General features: G+C 42.8%; 2 protein-coding genes across 4 annotated transcripts; both read right to left on the bottom strand.

The window, feature by feature from the left end:
* Window positions 1-3,610: 3,610 nt before the first annotated feature.
* On the bottom strand, window positions 3,611-10,637 carry pex11b (peroxisomal biogenesis factor 11 beta). The gene is made up of 4 exons (XM_048230365.1): window positions 10,318-10,637; window positions 9,823-9,938; window positions 7,762-7,963; window positions 3,611-7,153 (listed from the first exon to the last, which is right to left on the bottom strand). Exons 1-4 carry the CDS (start codon window positions 10,371-10,373, stop codon window positions 6,694-6,696), a joined length of 834 nt encoding a protein of 277 aa, XP_048086322.1. The 5' UTR covers window positions 10,374-10,637; the 3' UTR covers window positions 3,611-6,693.
* Window positions 10,638-13,118: 2,481 nt separating this feature from the next.
* Window positions 13,119-23,906, bottom strand: rit1 (Ras-like without CAAX 1). 3 transcript variants are annotated; one of them, XM_048229975.1, is made up of 7 exons: window positions 23,760-23,898; window positions 21,775-21,884; window positions 20,739-20,828; window positions 17,288-17,344; window positions 15,848-15,921; window positions 14,674-14,865; window positions 13,119-13,871 (listed from the first exon to the last, which is right to left on the bottom strand). In XM_048229975.1, the coding sequence occupies exons 3-7, from the start codon at window positions 20,818-20,820 to the stop codon at window positions 13,641-13,643; spliced, it is 636 nt and encodes a 211-aa protein (XP_048085932.1). In that variant the 5' UTR covers window positions 20,821-20,828; window positions 21,775-21,884; window positions 23,760-23,898; the 3' UTR covers window positions 13,119-13,640. The 3 variants fall into 3 exon arrangements, with proteins under 3 accessions (XP_048085932.1, XP_048085930.1, XP_048085931.1); XM_048229973.1 differs by lacking the exon at window positions 21,775-21,884 and having other exon boundaries at window positions 23,760-23,906; XM_048229974.1 differs by lacking the exon at window positions 21,775-21,884 and having other exon boundaries at window positions 20,739-20,856.
* Window positions 23,907-25,412: the final 1,506 nt, after the last annotated feature.

Raw genomic sequence — 25,412 nt, 5'->3', positions numbered from 1 at the left:
TTCTGTATTCTGTAACGGAATAGGTTTAGGGAAAGTATCCTTCCCAACACTGGATATGAAGAATGCACACACACACACAGACACACACACATACACAGAGAGAGAGAGAGAAAGAGAGAGAGAGACACACACACACACACACACACACACACACAAACACACAAACACACACACATACACAGAGAGAGAGAGAGAAAGAGAGAGAGACACACACACACACACACACACAAACACACAAACACACAGACACACACTCACACACACACACACATTCCCTCCTGGACTTCCGGACACATACACATTCCCAGCTGCAGTGTACAATGACTATCTGTTTCCCTAGTGCCCCCCGGGGTGGCAAAGTGGCAAAACCTGAGATGCCACCAACTTCCCGACACACACGTGCCGCCCACACACAACCAGACACACTAACACTCTCTCTCACACACACACACACACACACACACACGTCCTTCAGGTGCAAACAGCGGGCATGCAGATAGGTTTTCCATCTGAAATCTGGCACTGCACAAAAAGAGGCTTTCTTCCACTGCACCACTGTTGATAGGGGTCACCATGGAGACGGGTGGCTTGGCAATGCAATGTGTGTGGGATGGAGGGGACAACTGATGGCAGAGATCTAAAAGGGTGACTCCTCTCTCACACACACACACACACACACACACACACAGTGCCACAACGACACACACACACGTAAACGTAAAAACAAAAAAGTGGAGGTGGACAACAATGGTATCACTCTCAAACTCTTTTCTTGTTGCTCGAACAAAAGAATGTGTGTGCTTTAAAATGTTCTGTCGACACAATGCTATCATGTTTCATGTGGACAAAACACATTAAGGTTTTATATAGTTTTGCAATAAAAGAAAACACACACATACACACCCACATACACACACACACACACACATATGTATATATGAGATCTCAGCACAGACATTTTATTTCCTTATAACCAGAGCCATGTGCTCTTAAACCTATCATGACTCACCTGCATGTAACCATAACCACAACCACAGATTCGGTGGGTTATGAAAATCTGAGACATGGAGACAGAGAGTACAGGAGAAATAAAGAGAGAGAGAGAAATAAAGAAAGGAAAGAGAGACTGAGAGAAAAAGAGATAGGATGGAAGGGACGAGAGACAGAGAACGTGACAGAAAATGTGTAAGTGAGAGAGAGAGAGAGAGAAAGAGAGAGGATGCAATATTGTGGGTGGTAATGTAATTGGTTCTCGGCAGGCTCGTTTACTGGTAATGGTTGTGGAGATGGGGGTGGGGGTAGGTGTGTATCAATTAGGATAGGAGATTGTGTGAGAGTGTGTGTGTGAGGTGGGTTGGGGGGGGTGGAGATATTGTGGGGTGAGCAGGTGAGGTGTAGGGTTGGGGCATGATGTGAGAGTGTAAGGTAAGGTGTGTGTGTGGGTGTGTGTGAGTAGAAGGAAAGGTGGGGGATGAGAGATTGATGAATGTGACTGCAAATAGCCTCTGATTCACACTGCTGGGAAAAAGACAGGAGGACACACACACACGCATGCACACACGCAGCACGCACACACGCACGCACGCACGCACGCACGCACGCACGCACACATGCACGCAGGCACACACACATATGCACACATGCACGCAGGCACGCACACGTACACGTACACACACACACGGCGTGTTTGGCGCATACGCATGCGACATACTGAGGGTGAGCACACATGCAAAAACACACACAACCCCACACATGACACATACAGGGTATGCCCGGTCCCCCACTAACACCCCCCACACAAACAGGTTTAGTGTACTGTCTCGGAGAGAGGAGATTGGACCTACAGTGTGAAGATCATTGTGACTGAGAAAGGATCCAACAGCCTAGATAGATAGATAGATAGATAGATAGATAGATAGATAGATATTTTACTTATTACGTGAGCAAATTAGGAGTAAGTAGTGTTGGTATGATATTCCACCCAAGGACAAGACACAGACTAGCGAGAGCTCTCTCAACCTGTGCCCATGCATGGTAGGCCTGGACTTGTGTTGCAAGATACACCCATACTAGAAAGGCTTTGCACTACCCTGAAATGAAAACATTTACTTTAAAAATGTTTGTTATTCCACGTTCTGTTGTCTGGGCCTATTCTATTACTTTCTAGATGTTTTTTGCTGTGGTGTATTGTTTCAGTATTGTTATCAAGATACTCAGGCATGGTATGGTATCAAAGTCATAATTTTGGCCAACACTGAGGGTCAAATCTAGGCATGTTTTGCCTCTGGTCTGTTGATCATTGAAGCCTCTTGGTCTTTCGTCTGCCCCTCCTTCTCTTCAAAACATGATGTCTAATGGCATTCCAAACACAGAGCGTCAGTGCTTACTCCAAATTGGTAATGTTTTCATACCCATCTCCTGACCCATGCATTCTTATAACACACCTCGTTGTAAACAGACGTCACCAACTTGGTCACGGTTTTATGATTTAAAAAGCAAACAAAAGCAACAAGTAGGTATTTCACTATACTTTCATTCAGGGAGATTATGAATTGTATGAATGATTAAAGTTTTTGTTACCGCTAGATCCAGATGAACCCCCTCACCCTCTCTCTCTCCCTGTCACACACATACACACACACCACTTGTGCAGAGTGCTTTCCAGTTGTCTGACTGAGCCCAGCTAGCGCCATCGGTGTCCATAGATTATAAATGTGATGTTATTATCTCCACTATATTCAAAAAGTAATTGGGTATAGTGATGTCTAGATTCAATATATTGATAATTATAAAAGGAAATTGTTCAGGAAATGGCTGCTGATATAGTTGATTGTGTAGATCAGTGTTTTTCAACCACTGTGCCGGGGCACACTAGTGTGCTGTGAGAGATAATCAGGTGTGCCGCAGAAAATTGCCCAAATGTCACTCACTGGTCCAGCAAAGCAACTGTTGCATCAAAGAATTTATAACCACATGCTCTCATTGATTGTATGATTGCACTATTTGTGGGATGCAGGCATTGTACAACGGGGGCCCCATATCCAGTATTCACAGAATCATCACATATCCAGTTCATAACAACAATTAAATTAGATATAGTCACCTACAAATGAAACAGAGGGTGCTTGTTTTATTGAGCAGGTCTTGCATAGAAGCCATAATAAGGCCATATCTGTGTATTATTTGAAGTTTTAGCCCTATGGTATGTTTATTTTTTCTTCACACAGGATGTTAGTGTGCCGTGGGACATTTTAAGTGTCAAAAGTGTGCCGTGGCACAAAAAAAGTTGAAAAACACTGGTGTAGATGTTCAGTGGGATAGGTCTACTAATCATTAAAATGTGCACAGTGACCTACAATCTGACTGCGCCATCTAGTGGCCATATAACATTGGCATTCATAGACAACTAGCCAGAAAGGGCAGAGCTTGGTCAACAAGAGCCACTTCTGATAAAAGCTCAGTTCATATTACAAGGCTTTGATGATGATTGCACATTTAGAGAAATATGCAGGTAAGACTAATTAATTCTCAAAGGCAATTCTTTGGGCTCATTTTCACAAACTTGAAAGGGAGGTAAGAAAGAAGGTACAGACAGAGACACTGACAAAACTACGTTTTCCCATTTTTTTTATTTTATGTAAAAAAACACAACCATACTCATGTTAGCCGATCAGGTCAGTGGAATCAGTTTTGATTACTGAACAGTAAAGAGAGCTGAAAAGGCTAAAGAGATCTCTCTCTCTCTCTCTACAGATGACAAAACTCTTCTCCAAACTCCATTAGAAGCCTTACTATGCTATAACCACATCGACATAAGAGACCTGTACCATGCTCGAGGCGGTCAGTCTCTCCATACAGCAGTGCTTTTGGGGACAATGTGCCTGGAGATGACCTTGGAGTCAGTTGGAGGGCACTGAAAAGTTCCCTTCGCCATCCCCCAAAAGCATGTTCACCACTATCCAATAAAGATACCCAAGACTTTCTCTAGGTTAGGATGGTAGAAGTACAGCACTGTTTTTACTATCCTGTGCCAGGAAAATCTTGGCAGGAAAGGACTAGTTACGTTTACATGGACACTTAATCTGATTAGAAACGGAATAGCGGCTCAATCGGAATAGAAATTCTCATATAAACACCTTAATCGGAATAAAAATGCCTGATCTGAGTAGAATTGAAAGAGGTGGTATATTGCGTTGCTATTCCGATTGAACAGTATACGGTCAATTGGATTGCCTGCTGTATTTTCGGAATAGTTTAATCGGAATGACAAAAAAACTGTCCATGTAAACCCACCTACTGTTCAGGAGTTGACCTAAGCAAAGCTTTCCTATTTCAAGAATGTAGATTAGAATCAAGCCTGGTTACAGTAATTTCCTGTGTATTAGCCACATTGTCTATAAACCGCAGGACAGTGTTTTATGCTAATTAAAAAAACAAATGTATTAACTGCACCCATGTATTAAATGCAGTGGCTAATACCCCAATGAATTGGGATCAGATTTTGCTTTAATCATAAAGAAGAATGAAGAAAATAAATGCATTCCCATGTATAGCCCACCATGTGTATTAACCTCATAGCTGAAACATTTTTGCAAAACCAATGTATAAACCTCAGGGAAAATTACAATAACTCAGAGAAAGCAGTATTTATCCTAATAGAGGAGCTCTATGATTTTGTTTTGCAGGGGATGAAGTCAGGGGACCCCTCTATTGGAGGATTACCACTTACTCTGAGTTTACTAATCCAGGCTTGTCACTAATCTGCGTTCTTGGAATACCCCCGAGTAAGTGTTACACCGTGTCCTAACGGCATGCAATGCAAGCGAACATTAGCTAAATCAGTTTGATTACATTGTTTTCTATTTGTGCAATGCAGCACAACGTTTTGAGCAGAAATTTTGTCAGGCGTCGCGTTTCTATTTTCTTTCTGTCACTCGTGGTCCGTGTTGCTAATTTTAATGGCAAATTATTGAAATATGACAATAGAAAAGCACAGATTCAGTGTTAGCACTTAATGCTAAGCCACAGTCAGATGCTTGCATGCAGTCAGGATGAGCTGTAATCTTCTCCTGAAAGGGGGTCTGCTGCAGAGCTGTTCAGAACCAGTTCCATGAGAAAACAAACAGATACGTTCCCACTGGGTGGAACAAACAAATAAATGTAACCAAAGAGCTGAACCATAAAGTATTATGTTGAGCAATCATTCATACTTGATCACTTTTTTTTGTTGTTTATTTTTGATCAGTAGAATTAGCAATATTTCAAATGCAATATTTCTTCCAAATGCAGAGAAAGCCATTCGTTTCGGTGCTAACATGCAAAAATATTTTCTGCAAATCAGAGAAAACCTAATGCGTAAAACAATCCATATGAGATCATAAGCCATAAACAAGAACTTCATTCATATATGTAAACAGCGCCATCTAAAATATTGACATCTTTTCACTATGTATAAAGGTAATCCAACAAACAGGTCCAGAGATCTAAAATCAAAAATCTAAAGATCATTCGGATCAGTCTATCGTGTAATTCAACAAACAATCTTACACTCATCCTTAAAACAAGTGGTTGCAGCTACAGACGGAATTTCTGGGGTCCCATCTCAAACTCCCTGATACATTCATTAAAGGAACATGCCAACTTTTTGAAAAATTTGCTTATTTGCTATCTACCCCAGGATACATATCCTTCTTTTCTCTGTCTGTGCAATAACCCAGTTTTATCATTAGCCTACCTTACCATAATTCACTGGAAGTGGGTTGTTCCAGTTAGCCTATAACTCCTTTTTAGCTATAAGCTAACTATTGGCTAACTGGAACAACCCACTTAAAGTGAATTATGCTAAGCTAACAGTGTCAGACTGGGTTATTGCACACGCAGAAAAGAGAAGGGTATGTATCCTCTTGTATATCTCTGGGGTGGAGGGCAAACATTGCCGTGTTCCTTTAAGAACTAAGCTATACAACTGGGAGCAATGGCTACGTGACACAGTACATAGTATGGCTCATAGTGCCCACCCCAACAAACAAACAAACAAACAAACCATTAAAGTTAACCGTTTAAATGGATCAGTTGGATCATTGTCATGTGCACACAAGTCTAGTTGTTAGACTAGCAGGACTGAGAAGTTCAATTTTGCAAAGCCCGAGATCTTTGAGTAGCGTCTGGTAATGAAGAGTAAGTGCAGCTACAGTAAGGTCAACTCACTCAATCACACTGGCCACCTTCTTCCCGCTGGGAATAAATGCATCCACCACACACCTACGGGCATTCGAGGGGAGGTGTGGTCAGAGCGTGGGGTTGGCGCGGGATGGTTTTGCTGTATGAAGAGGAGCGTTTTAGACATGCTAAGTAGAAGAGGGAAGTTAAGAGTTTTCAGGGTTTGTGTGGAGTCTAGCAGTGTGACAGTGAGCCAAGCTGCAAGGGGAGAGCGATGTGAAGGGGGGGAAACACACACACACTCTCACACTCAAACTTTCAATTAGACCTACTGTATGTCGTGCCCCCCCAAAAAAAATAAAAATAAAATAAAAACAAATAAAAATAATTTTAAAAAAATTCTCCAAAACTCCTCCCTGACACTTCTGCACTTCCATTCAACTTTCTTTCTCTTCCTCCTCCCCCACCCAGGTTTACCCAAAGCTCTGGGAGCTGCTCCGCGGCTCTGGCCTGGGTCTGGCCCACGTGCGGCGCTCAGGGCTTGAGCTTGAGCCAGGGGTGGAGAATGGTGAGGATGGAGAGGACGGAGGACGCCAGGCCGCAGGCGCCCACGAAGCCGTTGCCCGTCGTGTAGATGCCCAGGCGGTCCAGCGGGATGAAGACGTCGCACGTGTTCTTCAGCAGGTCCAGCAGGAGCGGCGGGTTGCTACGCAGGACGGCGGCCAGCAGGCGGAGCTGTCGCCGCAGACGCTGGGAGAGCGCTGGGAGGGACGGGACCACCGGGAGCAACAGCGGCGGCTGTGGGGAGGCCGAAGCGGAACCGGAGGCGGAGGACGGCGTGGCGGGGAGGTCGCCGTTCTCAGGGGTCAGCGCGACGGGCGTGCTGGAGAGGGAGGCCTTGGCCGAACTGCAACTACGAGACTCACGCTCCATCAGCAGGGCGATCTCGTACGCGTCACGAGTCAGGTTCAGAATGAGGGCAAACAGGTAATACCTACAAATCGAGAGGGATATTAGAGAAAGAAAGAGAGACAGAGACAGAGAGAGAGAGAGAGAGAGACAGGGGACAGAGAGGGGAAGCGAGGTTGGAAAGAGGTAACAGTCAAGGACAGGGAGAGAGAAGGGTGAGAAAGAGAGAATGCATTAATGTAAAGGGTAGGAATAGAGGAAGGAGAGAAGGAAAGGGAGGAAAGAAAGAAAGAAAGAAAGAAAGAAAGAAATTACTACCAACCAAATACGTTGAACAAAGACAACTCACATCATCAGACAGTTATTACATCTGCATGGACAAGAAGCCCCCCCACCTACACCCCCACCCCCACTCACCCCGGCTCACCTACACCCCCACTCACCCACACCCCGGCTCACCTACACCCCCACTCACCCACACCCCCCACTCACCCACCCCCCCTCACCCACACCCCCCCACTCACCTACACCCCCCACTCACCTACCCCCCACTCACCTACACCCCCACTCACCCCCACCTCACCCCCTGCTCACCCACCCCCACTCACCCACACCCCCCCCACTCACCTACACCCCCTTCTCACCAACCCCCTCGCTCACCTACTCACATCCCCCATCAGCCCAGCCCCTTACCTATAGGACCTCTGGCTCCATTTGTTCTGATCCAGTTTGGGCAGCAGGCCAGTCTTGCCAGCCCAGAGGACATTATCACAGGCAAAGTACATAGCCCGGTTCAGGTGGGCTACAGTGATGCAGAGCCGCAGGATGCTGTCGGACAGGTGCACTGCCCTCTTGGCTGCCTCCAAGGCCTCGGCCGAGTTTCCCAATCGCATTACTGACACACACACACACAAACACACACACAGTTCAGGATCACCAGCACATTTGAACTTGAACACAATGTTTCAGTCAGACAGACAGACAGACACAGACACAGACACAGACACACACACACAGTACAGGGTCACAGACACACACACACACAGCTATTTAACAAGCCACAGTAACTTCTAGCATAATCTCTCCACAAAATAGGTTCATTAATAGGTTCATTAATACTGTCTGGAAGAGATTCAGATACAATGTATGCTTACACACACACACACACACTTTATTCAGGAAGGCCCATAACTGATGAATCTGTAGTCCATACCTGTCAACACTCCCGTTTTTCCCGGGTTTCTCCCATATTTCAAGGTCATCTCCCAGCACCCTCCCGTTTTGTTATTTGTCCCGGAAAACTCCCGTAATTTGCATGGCCATCAAACTTCATTTTAAAAACATTGATCCATTCAGGTTGCCAGATTGTGTATGAAATACACCCTACACATACACGATCACTTAATTTCAATTTCAACCGTTTTGTCATAGGCTAAAACCTGGCAACCCAAAACCGAAATAAGGAAGCGGGTGCCGACAGCGCAGCCTGAGTCTCGTCGTAAGCAAGCGGGCTAGTTGAATGGCCTACTCCAAAACTAACTGTTGTGAAATTGTTTAACTGAATAACTGAGTTAATTGATTAACGCCTCACATAAACTGTTATTGAGTGTTGTTGATACACTGAACTTGTGCCCTCGGAACCAAATCTGACAGCAAGCAGCTTTGGAGTTTTGGAAGTAGGCCTAGGCTGCAGGCAGGCAGCAGGTGGATACATAACTGGCATGCGTAAGGTAATGGCAGAGAATGTCTAATAAGGGGAGAACTGCCACTCTCGGAAAACTTCCGGTTTCTGAACTGGTTGCAGTTCCTTCTGTGGTTCCACATAAGGGCGCTCGTCCATGAGTGCAGAATGCATGGAGGTCTATGGAGCTGTACCCCTCAAAATCCACTTTTCTCGGGATATAATTTTTTTTCAAGTAATTTGAATATTGTATTCGAAAGGGGAGGCAAAGAAAATATACTTGGTGGAGTATTATATTTTTTAAAGTCACTTAATTGTTCTAAAAAGCCTTTCAAACGTGTCAATGATGTCACTCATTATCACAATGCTAGCGTGTTATGGGCAACAACGACCCAAACTGTAAGAAATCAAAAGGACATAAGTACTCGTTCATTCAACTTTTGACCTATAATCCATGTTGAAGTTATACAAACTACAATCAAATCTGAGATTTGTCAACGACAATCAGGTGAAAGAGATAAATTTAGCCGTCTAGCTCCATTGACTCCCATTCATTCTGCATTCATGGCGATCGCCCCCAGTGGAAATCTGGTGTAACTGCAACCAAAATTCGGTACAATGGGACTTAATACGGAGTGGCCAGGCTCTCCGTAGACGGGCTCTAGTAATGGTAAGGTAAAAGCAACGACCGAAATGCAGTGTTGAAACACGTGTATGAAACGTATTAAATATAAAAAACACAGATCCGGTATAAACACTGACCCCCGAAAAATTTCCCGTTTTTGGAAAGCTAAATGTTGACAGGTATGCTGTAGTCTCTATGGCTGCGTTCCAAGTGTGTCAAGGTTGTGATGACATACACTATTAAAACGAATGTGTGTAAAACAACACAACTTGCGTTGTTTTTAACACATCCCTATGGACAACAAAGTTTGTGTTTCCAACACATTCGTTTTAAGAGTGTAGTAACAAATTCCCAGTCTTGTATGAACTATGACACTGGTAACGTTAACACTAACGTTATGCACTTACATGGAAGGTCTTGCCTTGCATTCAGAAATGTGTTTACTTACACTTCCTGGTCAGGCTCATGTGGGACTCCAGTTGTTTGACAGTCATCAAGAGGTCTGTGCCAACACCCCCCCTCTGCAAGGTGTACCCGAGAAGCGTGCATGCATACTGGGCAGCCCTGTAGGAAGCACCGTGCTGTGATTATCAGGCCCATCCCCAAGTATTACCGTGTCGTACTAGGCAGTCAATTCGCCTAAATCTATTAATCTTACCTATCATGACATTCTTTAAGACGCAAAGTGCCAGGCGACTGTTATATGAACCAGGAGGCAAATGACAGAATAGCGGTTGCTAAACTTGCTATCCCAAACGTTTATGTCGGACAAATGGGCTAACATTACTCGGGCAGTCAGTCAAGTGGGTGACCTGCAGTTAACATTAGCAACCAGAATTGACCTAACGTTGGCTAACTAAAGTTACTGCGGTCAGAGAAAAAGTTTGTCAATAATATGAGCTGAGCTGATATGACCATGTATATGCACAGAAAAGTCCATTACCTGCACAGCCGTTCTTTCGCTTGGCTCTGTGAGTTAAATCGGACCCAAGTCTCCATTCTTCGAGATTAACTGGTCCAGTCTTGCAAGCAAAAGCGCGAATCCAGCCAGGCCTGGTAACGCTAGAATGAAACTATTGCCCTGCTTAAATTTGTATTAACCTCAAATCCGTGTATTCTGTCTGCATTACTCAGTAAGCAGCTAAAAAAACAGACAAAACGTGTCCAGTGTCTTTCTGTGTGTTAAAACGCAAGAAAGACACGCTTGCTACTTAGTTTGTTGTTGACTTGACACTCACTGGCTATAAGCTAGTCTGTTAGCATTTGGCTACGTGAACGGGAGACGCGAAGGGACATTCAGAACGCCACAACCATGTTTGCGACAAGTAGGTACTATTGGCGTATTATCAGAGAATGTCTAATCGACGGGCTCTGGTATTATCCAGCCATTACATAACGCCATTTCACAATTCGCAAAACAAAAACTGCAACTTCTAGAATCAACTAACAACTGCACTATTTCATCACTCATAATTGGGGGGCATTTTGCAATATCTCAGTTCCTCCAAGTTGGAAACCACTCGCAAAGTCTGTACTTTTACCACACGATGGCGCCAATATTTGACATTGTAATGTAATACAACATGACAATATGAAGGAGAAAGTCACAATGAATCTTATGGAAAACATGAATTCATTTTATTTGAGTGTTAAAATGAAAATAAATTAGGGATATAATCGCTATCATGATAAAAAAAAAAAAAGTAAAAATCACACATTTAACATCAAAGTCGGGATATAGATAACCTTTCATCTATTGTCACATGGTACAACCAGATTGTTTCATACACATCTGTCATAAGCGCTCAGCAGGTACACTAACAGGAATAAAAGTAGATAAAAAAAAACTACAGGATCACATTCACGCAAACATTGTGGAGTGGTACAGTACATTACTGGGACTGTCCAGCAAGTGTTGACCTCAAGTGATCACCCCGTACACTGACAAAACACTGAGTGCACCGTTAAGTTCTCCCTCTGGTCCAGCCTAAATTACACCGATCGGAAAGCAAGAGAACACAATGGTAGTTGACTCTGAAGTCTACTCTCTCCTTCTTGCATGTATCCCTCTATATCTGCATCTGAATTACCTTGGACCTGATCTGCCTAGAGCTGCACCTTCAAAGTCTGTGACTTGTTTAAAGGTGCATTGCGTAGGATTTAGCGGCATCTAGTGGCGAGGGTGCTGATTGCAACCAACTGAATACCCCTCCCTATCCAAGTGCATAGGATAGCCTTCAATGGCCATCAAGTGCCGTGAAAATGCGAAATGCCCTCCCTTGAGCCAATGCTATGGTTTGGCTATTCTTTTCTGTACAAACTTGGTGGCATAACATTGCAGACCCTGTGGAAAGAACCCATTCCTTATATAGATATGAAGGGCTAACGAAAACACGGTTCGTAATTCTCCATCATTACAGACACACAAACATATATATACAGCTCTGGAAAAAATTAAGAGACCACTGCAAATTTGAATATGACCGTCAACTCATTCGAAAGTCACTCTGCAACCGTAGGATGACATCAGAAAAATGTGCAGTGGTCTCTTAATTTTTTCCAGAGCTGTATATATATACCATTATAATAGATTACCCCAAAATCCTCCACATGGCACCTTTAAATCATTTACTTTTAAGTTTATATCCTTGAATTTGACAAAAAAAGGCAGAATTTGACAATAATCAAGGTAATTAAGGACTCCATATTTAAAAGGTGAATAGCGTGTCCACCCTCAGTATCCCAGTGGCCTTTGAGTCCTACAGGCAGGCTACCCCAGGCACGTAACTGAAGCGTTCCATTCGCGGACGTATGCTGCAACAATTCGCCTTGTTCACCCGGCGGCCAGAACGAAGCTAAAGGGTACACTTGCCATTCCACCTCAGTCCAGCAGATGGTGGTGGTAATGCACTCCGTTTGCAAACTGCCAAAAAAAAAAGGTTCACCAAAAAAGAAGAAGGGTTCACTCATAGATATACATAATAAAGGCTAGATGTCTTATGGCGGAGTCTCTAACGGCATCACCGGCGGCCATCTTGTCACAGGCAAGCTATCTGTGGTACCTGATGTAAGGTGAGTGATCTGCATGAACACAAATACTCTTATCTCGCTGAAATCTTGATGGATTTACAAACGGTTTGGTTTCTTACAAACATTATTAACATAGCTATAATCTGGACTCGACTTACACACATGAGATCCTCAGTGTTCAATTTATTAAACTTAACTTTTACCACATACATCCGCTGTATATATCTCTTCTTCTACTAAAGGCAGAACAATGCCCCCAGGCTATAACAATGACACCTTCAGGTCACTACCTGTCATTGTACGAGACATCTAGCCTTTATTATATTTATCTATGGGTTCACTGGCCTGTTCTTCTTCTGTGAGGTTTTTTTAGCAGTTTGCAAACAGAGTGCATTACCACCACCATCTGCTGGACTGAGGTGAAATGGCAAGTGTACCCTTTAGCCTCGTTCTGGCCGCCGGGTGAACAAGGCGATTTAGCTTCCACTGTAATCTATGGAACTGGCTACACCAGACGTGATAGCGGCGCGTACATTTGAAAAAAAATTGACCAGTCTTCTGAAACTACTTTTTTACGCTCAGCTAACGTGACGTTTCAGTTGCCGGGCTGGTATAGCCCAACTGTTGGCCCAACCATGGCGCGACCAAACTGGTTTGCCATCACAAGCCGATCGATTCTTCAATCAAGTCTTTCGAGATCCTTTTTTTTCTTTCTTTCACTTACTCTTTACTTTCTCTTGCCTTCCATATTTATTTTCTTCCTTCATCATTAAAGAAATTGTTTCTCTATCTCTGTCTGTCCTTCTGTGTATTCCTTCAGAGTCAGCACTTACACATCCCCGTTAGATGTGAGGTTACAGCATTATCTCCCATCGTCTCGTCCCACCAGCTTCTAACAAAAGGACTTAGTCAAGAAATTCACAAAGAAATGACACCCATTTCAATTCAATGAAATCATCACTAACTATCAAATCAGTATGTCGTCAGCCTATAGCTACTGTGGCACGTATCTGCCACATTATATTAACGCCTGTCGAACAGGCTGACAGCTAATCAAGAATGAAATGATTGGGAGTGTGTTATCACAAGGACTTCTATACTACATTAGGTAACAGTCACGGGCCTCCTCTCAAAGGAAGCATTTCTATGGAGATCCTGGGGGACACTGACGGTAAAGCCATCCCCGTGTGGAGGGCAACGGTATCCCATCAGGCCGTGCGGGGGTGGGTGGGTCAGTCAGTGCTCTGACTGCTGTTTCTTGTGGAAGGGCGACTTGAGACGGCTCCAGAAGGAGTGGCTGCGGCGTGTCTTCCGCTCGCCGTCCCGCACGACCTCCGCCTCGCGCTGGCGGATCTGACGCACCAGCGCCAGGAACACGTCGTCGATGTAGTAGCGGAAAGCCGCCGACGTCTCGAAGAACGGGCACTGGAACTCTCGCGCCAGCTCACGGCCCTCCTCTATCGACACCTGCGGAATTGGAGGAGGAAATGCAAGGAAAAGCAAATTATTATTGAATACTTTAATAATAATACATCATAATTTAATAATTTAAATATTATAAATAAACAATTAATAATGAATACATTCTAATCAATAAATTGCATTGCACATTTAATTCACAGAGGCAATCCACAGTGCTTTAAAAGGGACTAAAACAGTAAATACTGTAAATATAAAATAAATAAATAAATATATAAAACAAGAGAAGATAAAGGAACTTGTAAGAGAGGATAAGACTATAGTAAATTGAAATGCACACTCAGGAACTTCCATAGTCCAAAATCAATCCCAGTTCTCAAAACTGACTGTCCAGACTGTATTTTTCATCCATTTACCCAACATAATATGCATGGCAGTAAAGAAGTGTACTTGACCTGCCATATGCATTTAAAAAAAACATTTTGTTAAATGTTTAATTATTTTGTATATTTTAATGTGGTTTGTTGGTAGTGTGGGAGGCTGGCTGCATTGCATCATCGGATTGAAATCTACTATCTAAGTTAAATCAGTTGCAACAAAACTACATGTATCTAAATAGAATCAGTTTCATTGTGGTTGAGACATACTGGGTTTTTTAACACTGACTGTCTACGTTTTCACAGAGAAGTTAGAGTGTGAGTGTGAGTGTCAGAGGGGCTTTTATGTGCATCTGTGTGACTGACTGACGTGAACCTGTGTGTGAATGACTAAGTGTTGCATCAACAAACCGCCAAGAGACTGCATACAAGTGGGCCATCACAGACACAAACACACATACACACACACACACCTGTCGGAGGTGTGCCAGGTCGGACTTGTTGCCGACGAGCACGACAGGCGTGTCAACGGTGCGGCGCACGCGGTAAATGAGCTGCTTGAAGTGGCGCGCCTCCTGGAAGCTGCGCCGGTCGGTGATGGAGTAGGAGATGATGAAGCCCTCGCCTGCACGCATGTACTGGTCCCGCATCGCCGTGAACTCGGCCTGCAGCGAACAGAACCGCACAGAACAATCGCACGTCAGTGGAGAACACACATAGAACACATACATAGACATAGACACATACATAGACACAAAGACACATTAACTTAAACAGTGGTTAAGGACAGTGAGTGACTACAGAAGCATCTCAAAATAGAACCAAAATATGTGGGGTGGGGGGTGTAATGAGACAATCTGTCCTAATTTCATTAAGAGAAACATGTTTAATACACAATGAGTAGGAGGGCTGATATTTCATACAGTAAAAGTGATGTGGTGTAGCCTGACGAGCCGGACCCACATTAAAATGTAGGGTCTGGACACTCACCGTTCGCAGTGCTCAGTCCGGTAGGGATAATCAGTTGTCTTTCAAATTCCCTCTGCACTTAATAGGACAGCGGCAGCTATGAGTCCCATCGTTTCCCACCAGCCGAGCTAGTTGGCTAGTTCAAACGTTTGCCTACTTAATAAAAGCAACTTCGTGTCACACTGTTAAGCCAGCAGCAACATCCATCTTATTTGTTTTCAAGTAGCAGGGAATTCAAGCCAAACCGTTGCAACTCTGCCATCAATCATTATGTTAAGCCCACCTAACGACTCTATACCGCGATTTCATTGGCCTGATTAAGTTTCGATTTCTGGAGCTCACAAGCCAACGGAGAGTTGCTAGACTAGCCCTGGCAGCAAATGTAATTTGCGGCCGCTAGGGGCGCGTCTAGATTTCTAGGCTAGATGTGGTGTACAAAAGACAAGGAATAGCGCATGAACATGGAGTTAAATAAGAGAAAGATAAATTGAGTGGTTGTGATGACAACAGGAAAATGAGAGAGAGAGTCAGTTACAGTGGGAGAGGGAGAAGTGGAAAGAGATAGATAGGGAAAGAAAGAGTGAAAGGTATAGAGAGGAAGAGAGAAGAAAGAGAGAGAGTGAGAGGTCGAGAGAGAGATAAAACGAGAGGTAGAAATAAAGAGAGAGAGAGATGTACCTGTCCAGCTGTATCTAAGATGTCCAGGTTGGCAGGCTCATCATCGATGCGTATCTGAGTTTTGTATGCATCCTCTGAGAACACCAAACACAGACAAACAAACATACGTACACACAGACAAACAAACACACATACACACAGACAAACAAACACGTTACAGACGCACACAGATACATACACACTGATTGTTAAACGTGTAATCTGTTTTAGTGTACGGCTACCACTTGTATCTGTGCATTTGACTTGCTAGTAATCTTTGACTCTGTAGTGATTGCAAAATGCATCCACACACATAGAGCAATCTCCTCTAACTAACACATCAGGCTTCACGCTACAACATGGAAATAATGGCTGCATGTCCTTGCCAAATGTGTGTGTGTGTGTGTGTGTGTGTGTGTGTGTGTGTGTGTGTGTGTGTCTGTGTGTGTGTTACGTAACTGCTGGGTTAACCAACAAATTGAGCTAAGCGTCTACAATGAGGAAGGACAAATAAAAAAGCTTGCCTGAATAATAAAAAAACAACAGATTTGCCAGACAGATTTCCTACACACACTGAGAATATCAGGCACACTTAGTAAAAGGTAGCACTAACAGACACTTTCCAATACATCCATCAGTGTCTGAGGTGTGACTATATTACATAATGAGACTAATGTTGTCATTCAATTGTCATAAAGTGTTATACATAGACTTCTAATAACAGTCTTGTTATTTAATACCTGCATCTCATATGCATTGTGGTCTGGCATATTAATTATACTGGTATGCATTGCTCTTTTGGTGGGTAAGGTTGTCTGGGTTGGTGCTGGACAAAGCCACAAGTTATAGGAAGTTGACCACTTTGTCTGTTTGATTTGCAGGCGTGGTGGAACAGTGGCAACGTCACCGTGGTAACGTCACCACGGTAACGTCACCGCTTGACAATCAGTTGGCCAGCGTTTGCTTTGGATAAAAGCATCTGCTAAATACCACCTCAATCAAGCCAACTTTGTGACCCGACAGAGGCACTCTTTATGCTTAATATAACATTAGATCAGTTAATTCATCGACATATCAGAGTACCGGCATCAAGTCAGTGAAATGCAGTTAGCAACTAACCTGGGTGCGTTTCCCAAAAGCATAGTTGCTAACCTGTTAGCAACTTACAGTAGTTGGTTGGCAGTGGGAAATTGCATTGCAACCAACAAAGTTGCTAACTTAGATAGCAACTATGCTTTTGGGAAACGCACCCCTGAGGTACAAATTAAGGATGACTTAATTATAGTACTGCAACACAAGTGATGCTATATCTTACACAATATGTCCATTAAAATACATGTTTATATACATGAGATATATTCGTATTTTATCCACAGGGGGGAAAGTGGCCAGAGTGAGGTTCGTTGTACTGTGTAGGCTGCTGCAGGGCTGTGATGAGCGGAGGACTTAGAGAGCTCTCACCTATGGTGGGGTCGTGATCCTCTGGAAACCTGTGGCTGATGAACTGCATGATGATAGCTGAGGAAAGAGGGAGAGAGAGGGGGAGGGGGTTTAGAGAGATGGAGAAAAGGAGAGAGGGAGAGAAAGAAAGAGAAACAGAGAGGGGTGTAGAGAGGGGGAGAAAGGAGAGAGAGGGAGAGAAGGAAAGAGAAACAGAGAGGGGTGTAGAGAGGGGGAGAAAGGGAGAGGGAGAGGAGGAAAGAGAAACAGAGAGAGGTATAGAGAGAGAAGGAGAGAGGGAGAGAAAGGGTATAGAATGAAAGAGTGAAAGGGAGAGACAGTGAAGAAAAGGGAGATAAAGAAACTTTATTACATAATCTGGTGCAGCTCAGAAGATGAAAGTCTGCTTTCCTCTCCTCCCTCTCTCACTCCCTCCCTCCCCCTCTGTCTCTTTAATCCCTGTTCAGGCAGCTCTTCGTACTGCTGCACACACACACACACACACACACACACACACACACACACACACACACCACACACACACACATCCCTCTTGCTGTGAGAATGTATGGCACATCTCGTTTCCATGGTGACAGTGGGGTTACTCAGGTTCAGAAGAGCCTGTCTGTCTCTTCTCTCCCTCCTTTCCCTCAGCAGTCTCTTCATATATATATATATATATATATATATATATATATATATATATATATATATATATATATATATCTACACCAGGTGAACTCCCTTGGTTTCCGTGGCAACAGTATCCAGCATGGGCTGCCAAGCTCCGTGTTTTCTCGGCAACAGACCTTTGACCACACCCATGCCTAATGCAGCAGAGAGTCAACACCCTTATAGCGCAGGCGTGTGGGTGTGGGTGTGGGTGTGTGTGCATGTGTGTGCATGTGCATGTGTGTGTGTGCGTGCGTGCGTGCGTGCGTGCGTGCGTGCGTGTGTGTGTGTGTGTGTGTGTGTGTGTACATTACAAAGTGATCAAGGGAGAGAGAGAAAGAGATGAATTAATCTGGTCAGTGTGAGCTGTCCCTGATCAAATAGAGAGATGGAGATAAAAAAAGTATTTAGGGAAATCAAACAGTTGGACAGACAGAGAGAGTGAGATAAAGAGAGAGCAACAACAAAACTCTCTCCAAACTAACTCATTATAGTTGAGGGATAGTTAGAACCTATGCTACTTATGTTGGACCACATCACAAATTTACATAAACAGCATTTAAAAATGTGTATACCCAGTAGATGCCGTTAAATTTAACCAAAATCCCCTTGGTAATGGCATCTCCACGGATGAATTTACAATTCCAGTCCACCCATACTACAAAGGGCCCTTCTCAAATTATTGAATCTAGTTCTTCAAGATGGCTGCTTCCTTGATGTCTACTAATTAAAGATGTATCTGTGTGAGCAGTAACCTCAATCCCTGTTTACAGGCCTTTCTTTTTGAACACTAATGTCAAGTCAAATTGGCTTCTTACCAATACCCAATTACCGCACTACAGATCAATTCAAAATCCTCCAAAGTGGTGTAGGGGGTAAAATGAATGACATCATCCAATCAATATATTTGGGAAACAAGTGAGAAGTCAAAACTGGCAACAAAAGAACTAAATACTTCACTCAAGGGCATGGGTCGAGACAGGGTGGACAGAGAAGCTTTTTGCAGATGACCTGGTGCTGCTGTCACCCACTGAACAAGGGCTACAGCAGCACCTGGACCTGCTAGAGCAGTACTGTCAGAACTAGGCCCTGACAGTCCATTTAGACAAATCAAAAGTCATGACCTTCCAAAATCAACCCAGACCTTAAGGAACCACACAACGTTTCACTCAAGGCAACGCTGTCCAAGAGAATGGACCAATTTCACAGTGTCTATGTGTCCAGCCTCGTTGATATTAATGACACCTTAATTGGCAGGGTAAAACGTCTTCCTGTTTTTGTCTTTTCTGTAGACTTTCCTTTTACCGTCTATGGGACTGTGCTTTTCCACAGGAAGTTGATTTACACAGTGGCCCCATTTTGTGAAATTGGGCTTATTACCTTTGTTTAAAATGTTAAAAATGCCTCAGGAAACTTGGTCTCAAAGTGAATGCACTAAAAGGAAAAGCCTGAAGAGAATGTTCTGGAATAAACATAAACAAATAAGACATTTCCAATTAAAATCTGGTCCATATTTGACATCATCCAACCAACTGCATTTATGAAAGTGAAATATGGGGTCTACTCAGTTAGACTGTACTAGATGGAACAAACACCCTGTAGAAACCCTGCTAGCTGAATTCTGTAGAGATTTCCAAATGTCCAAAGCAAGACACCCACAAATGCATTCATGGCCAGTTTCCACTATTGATTAATATTGAAAAGAGGTCACTATTGATTAATATTCAAAATAAGCACTTCAATCACAAAAACTCAGCAACAAAGTCCAGTCCCCCAAGTCAGGTCGTCTTGAAACGACGACAAAGTTTAGAACTCCATTATTGTTAATGGAGCAAAGCCCATTGGCGGCATCTGATGCACGTCGACGCCAAAGTTTAGAAAATTGTTTAGAGGGTTGTTCTGTCTCTTGAGCGAATCCATAGACGCGAAAGTCGTCACCAGTGGGTGTTAGCCTTAACACAGATCATGTTCAGATCAGCACTGTTTTCCAGCCATCAATCAGAATTAACCAAATTACATTTTTAACTGATCATTTGGAATTTGAGATCAGCTGGAAAAATTTTGTGTGATGTGAAAGGGATGTAGTATTTTTAATCTCGTGGTAATCGTAGTTGTTTTGACACAGTACAACCATGTCACTATCAAATGTAGGACATCAATAAAGTTATATTTAAATGTTGTGAATGTCATTTCCATTAAAGTGTAATCCACTATTTGCGATGTGGGGTTATAGCATATACCGGGCCAAGCTCTGTAGTGGTTGATCAACAAAAAATACTGCCTCCACTGCTTATTTGATGTGTTTTAATGCAGAAAAACATCCGGGGTGAATTTTTGCCGAAATTACACTTTAAGTGCACGTGGTTGGAGTTCGATATGAGAAAACACTACTCTTAAAATGTACGCACTCCGCCAGTAAGCACACAGAATGAAAGTGTTCTCACGGAAGTACGCCAATCGAGACAGAGTGATGAATGAATATGGACGCATTTTTGTGTTACTCTTCCCATGAGTGTGTGGTTATAGTGCCATGTGTATGTGTATGGGTTTAGGTGTGTGTGTGTTTAGGTGTGTGTATGTTTAGTGTGTGTGTGTGTGTGTGTGTGTGTGTGTGTGTGTGTGTGTGTGTGTGTGTGTGTGTGTGAATATGTATGCATTTTTGTGTTACTCTTCCCATGAGTGTGTGGTTATAGTGCCTTGTATGTGTATGGGTTTAGGTGAGTGTGTGTGTGTGTGTGTGTGTGTGTGTGTGTGTGTGTGTGTGTGTGTGTGTGTGTGTGTGTGACAAAAGGACACTTACCACTCTTTCCGACTCCTCCCTCTCCCAGCATCACCAGCTTGTACTCGCGGGAGAGACCCCCGGGACTCCGTGAGGACTCCATTCAAATGACTGGGAAAACACACACACACAGTCACACACACACATACAGGCACAAACACGCACACACACACACACACACAGGCACAAATGCACACACACAAACACACACACACAAACAAGCAGGACCCACGCACATAGACAAACAGAAAAAAAAAGCATTAACTTCTTTATGCAAAGGAATACTGTGCAAACACATCAGTATCGTCAGTGGTGACACTCTAATTCTATTCTCAGCTTGTGACACAGCCCAGGCTAAGAGTTCTAAAATTGTCTGTTTGATTTGCAGACAAACGGAAATGTGACTCATCTGTGGCACACTGTTCATGTGACAGTGTGATGCTCCTCTGGCTTGCTCCACACAAAGGCCATGCAGTTTGTCAACAGCTGGCCAAAAGAAAAAAAGAAAGAAAGAAAGAAAGAAAAAAACTTTCCCCAATGTATCCCTGCCATTCCACTACAGACCTTTTTCACAGCAGCAACCATTTTGACATGAAACAGTAGGGAAAAGCACAAGTGATACTGATTACGTTAATGAAGTCTCTGTTCAGTCCCTGGCCTTGCCATATATTTCATTTCAACCATGGCTGCTGTGAAAAAGGTCCATTGTGAGTCTCTCAGGTGACTAACATATCCCACGACATACAACATAGGGTGTTCAACCGAAACATCAGAGCCAAATCTAAAGAATAAAATGCATGTAGATCCGGCTCGACTGGTTTCTAGTTCTGCTTGGTTCTGGTTCCATAGAAAGGCTTAGTACTGATACATAATCAAAACCGGATTTTTTAGTGTGCATCAAATATGTCAGCATCAAACACTTTTCCAGAACCGCTTTTCCGCACACCCAATGAAGGGAGAAAAGAAAGACTTGTTCCATGTGACATGTAGCCTATTGTTCCATAAATTGATGCCCCACACACTGTTCCAAGAGTGTAACTCAATAATAGTGGCTTACTGAACACAAGAGGCAATGATTGGTGCCAACTGCCAGTCTCGGTTAATAGCTTATTCTGGATCCGGGCCACACCCGCGTGGGTTCTGGGCCAACACCGGCTCCAGTCTCAGCTGTATGACAGGAATCCGATATGGAACACAGAGTGCAACACCAAACATGGAACACAGAGTAGACCCTTACTATGACTTAACAAAGTACAGTTATTTGCTGTTTGTAGGGCTCTGCCCTAGCGTAATGCCTTTAAATAGATTACATTTACCCAAGATTGACGTCTCTCGCAGAGTGTTATTACACTAAATGGGTGAAAGATTAGGTCTATAAGTATTGCTGAGAAACAGTGTGAGTCAGTAAATTCACTTCCACCTCCAGTTCTAGAATGTCCACACAGTGCAAATTGTTTGAAAGGATGTAAAATGAATTATGATGTATTGACAAACCTTATTTAACTAGGACTATCACATTAAAATCTAATACATTCAAACAATATGAAAGAGACAATTGCTACCATGACTGGGGGTATTTTATACAATACTACTGAAATTCATTACCATAATCATGTCAAGATTACATGCTGTTTAAAAAGTGTTAGAAATGTAGTCCAAACACAAACTATTCGTATAATTCAATTTTAGTGACTTTTTTTTGTAGGCTACTGCAGTCAAAACGGGTCCTTCTGCTTCAGTCCTAAGTCAAAGGACGACTTTCTTATTTGTTAATGGCACAATTAAGTTTTGTGCTTAACTGTACAAAAGCTCTATTATGTGCAGATCTTAAGCACATGTTAACAAGACTCTATATGCAAGACAAAAATAGCGTGCTGAACGACTACCAGGGAATACGGGAATGTATGACCACTGCACAGTGACTATGTCTATGCATATGTTGCAATTCCTGAATATTCCTGGGCCCAGAGATAGTGAACTATAAGCTATTTTAGATCTGTCTGGGTGGCATTTAAAGTATCAGGCACGATATCAGTATTTTCATCAGAAGAACCTTGCATCGTTCCCTGAGAAAAAAAAAAGTTTCACTATTTTTTAAGGTTCTGTCAATTCGAAAAAGGCGTGAGAACCATAGTCCGAGAGTTCTACGGAGTGAAACGTTCTTCACTTCCCGTTTAGGACTCTGCATTCTTTGGAGCCATGGTTTTAGGAGAGGCCCCGGACTTGTGGTTTGGCTGGGCCTATGCAGTTTCAAGTGCAAATGGGGAATGTATCACATCGTTAGCAATTAAAATCCCAACCTGAACATTGGTCCTTATTACAAAGGCCATTATAACACGACGTGTAAATTCCATGTAACTAAACTAAGTTATGCCCATAGCAAATAAATATTCCAAATTGTAATGAGCTAGTCTATTGTCATGTAGTTGCAATATACAAGGCGAATAACTGAACGATTAATTTCTGCCCAGGGTCAATACAAGGTGATTGTGACCCTGGTGTAGCCTAACTTCACTAACTTTAGCCTACTGTGTGTTTTATCTTATGAGGCATTGTGTAAATGCTTCAAAAACACGACTTAAGAAGTTACATCCAAAGTGTGGTCAGGGAACTTAAAGACTCATTTTTTTCTGCAAATTGCAACACTTGTGCATCTAACGTTAATAAAGTGAGAGAGCCGCTGTATCAGCTATGCATCGTTACGGAGAAACATTTTAACTTCAGTGTATCGAAACACTTGTAGGAAATAGTAGTTGAGACTTGTAACGAATTTAACAAAACAGAGCTTTCATTTACAAGTCTGTAAAATGCTCATTCGAAACATTATGGGTACGAGTTGTGAGTGCAGCTTCATGTCAAAATAATTGTTTATGTAACTAACAATGCAACCTCAAGTCGTTTTCTACTAGGATGAATAGCCTAAGTTAGCTTGCTAACTTCAAAGCTAATCATTAAAAACTTGATTACAGCTAAAACAGTGCTCTCATACATGCTAAAGCAATTTCCAACATTAATATATTTAAAAAGAACCGATAAACTTACTTGTGTCACAGAACTGTCGACTTCATCATTTTCCAAATACAGATGCGACGGGCATAAATCGTTTGATGTTTGATTATTCTTGCCACACTTATCTTTCACTGTAAACACTGGTGCGAGTGTCACTAGCCTGTAGGGTCCTACTGCCCGCAGATTTACGGTCTCAGCCGATTCAGGAAGCTGGAGTACTGTATGATGGCAGCCCTTGACCCAGGCAAGGGCACAGTCGGTCACCTTGACATTTCTATTGGTCTGTTTTGTCAGCCACTGTAGCATATGGTGATGGCTACCAAAAGTAGCCAACCTCATTGCATACCTTAGCCTACTACATTGTTAAAATATGGTAATAAATATAATCATATATTATAATACATGGGCGTTTCTCCAACTCCAGGCACTTTTGTCCTTGTGGTTGTTTTTGTGGAAAAATATAATATTTTTGTTTCAATCATGTCAATTTGCAAAGGCCAGATCACCAGCATCCTATAAAAAATTAATCATGCCTATATATTCTGATTTACTGCTCTTAGGGGCTTTTATCAGTGGACTTGGCTGTTTTGAGCTTGTCCCCAACCCAGACTTGTAACCTTTAACTGTTAAAATACACTAAAGACAAATTAAACCTAGATGATTTTGTACCATGTTTGTTGCAAGAAAGATTTAAATAAACACATACCATTTCAATTTCTAATGCAAATAATATATTTATACTATTTTTTAGGGAAAACATCAGTGTCCCCAGGTTTTCCATCATTTCCACCACACAAACTATTTCCAGTAATGCTTTTTACCTAAAAATGTTTATTTGTTTACCAAGGGAAAACATAGTGTTAGTAAAGGGGAAGGTTGATGCCAAATATCAGAGACATATGGTAATCGGAAACTGAAGAAAAATAATTGTAACCATCACTGGAGAATAAAGTATTTTTATTCGACGTCATTTCCACAACAGCTGTAACTTTCTCAAAATATGCAAAATAAGTGAAAAAAAGCATATTGTGTGTATTTTGGATACATTGTACAAAAGTATCTGGGCATGGCAATGGAATGTGATTATATATGGCTGAAAACTGTGAGAATGCAATTTCCATCACAGTCATTTCCACCACAAAGTGAGGTCATTTCCACAACAATATTCCATGTCATGCAATTGTGCCCAGTATCATACTTTGTTTCAAGACATATTAATGAGTGTATCAACAATTTTAAATGTGTGTTTGGAGATAATAAAATTTGCCACAGAAGAAACACCCACATGGGGCAGCCGTGGCCTACTGGTTAGCACTTCGGAACTGTAACCGGAGGGTTGCCGGTTCTGACCAGTAGGCACGGCTGAAGTGCCCTTGAGCAAGGCACCTAACCCCTCACTGCTCCCCGAGCGCCGCTGTTGATGCAGGCAGCTCACTGCGCCGGGATTAGTGTGTGCTTCACCTCACTGTGTGTACACTGTGTGCTGTGTGTGTTTCACTAATTCACGGATTGGGATAAAAGCAGACACCAAATTTCCCTCACGGGATCAAAAGAGTATATATACTTATACTTATACCCACATAGGCTACACACACACACACACACACACTGTGTAGATAGGCTATAGAGGGAGTCTAAAATTTATTGGTAGCCTATTTACCTTAATAGATGTAATTGCTGTGCCTG

The sequence above is a fragment of the Alosa alosa genome, chromosome 20 (genome assembly GCF_017589495.1).
Source record: "Alosa alosa isolate M-15738 ecotype Scorff River chromosome 20, AALO_Geno_1.1, whole genome shotgun sequence".
NCBI lineage: Eukaryota > Metazoa > Chordata > Actinopteri > Clupeiformes > Clupeidae > Alosa > Alosa alosa.
The sequence above is the reverse complement of the archived record's forward strand: the minus strand, read 5'-3'. Positions and strand labels throughout refer to the sequence as shown.

What these genes read in the sequence shown, in the direction of transcription:
- rit1 (XM_048229973.1), bottom strand. Translation starts at nt 20,820, where the DNA reads ATGGAGTCCTCACGGAGTCCCGGGGGTCTCTCCCGCGAGTACAAGCTG. An exon ending in GGATCACGACCCCACCATAG is followed by an intron (nt 15,922 to 17,287) that starts GTGAGAGCTCTC and finishes TGGTGTTCTCAG; the next exon opens with AGGATGCATACAAAACTCAG. An exon ending in TCTTAGATACAGCTGGACAG is followed by an intron (nt 14,866 to 15,847) that starts GTACATCTCTCT and finishes TGTTCGCTGCAG; the next exon opens with GCCGAGTTCACGGCGATGCG.
- pex11b (XM_048230365.1), bottom strand. Translation starts at nt 10,373, where the DNA reads ATGGAGACTTGGGTCCGATTTAACTCACAGAGCCAAGCGAAAGAACGG. An exon ending in GCGAAAGAACGGCTGTGCAG is followed by an intron (nt 9,939 to 10,317) that starts GTAATGGACTTT and finishes TGCTTCCTACAG; the next exon opens with GGCTGCCCAGTATGCATGCA. An exon ending in TGGAGCCAGAGGTCCTATAG is followed by an intron (nt 7,154 to 7,761) that starts GTAAGGGGCTGG and finishes CTCGATTTGTAG; the next exon opens with GTATTACCTGTTTGCCCTCA.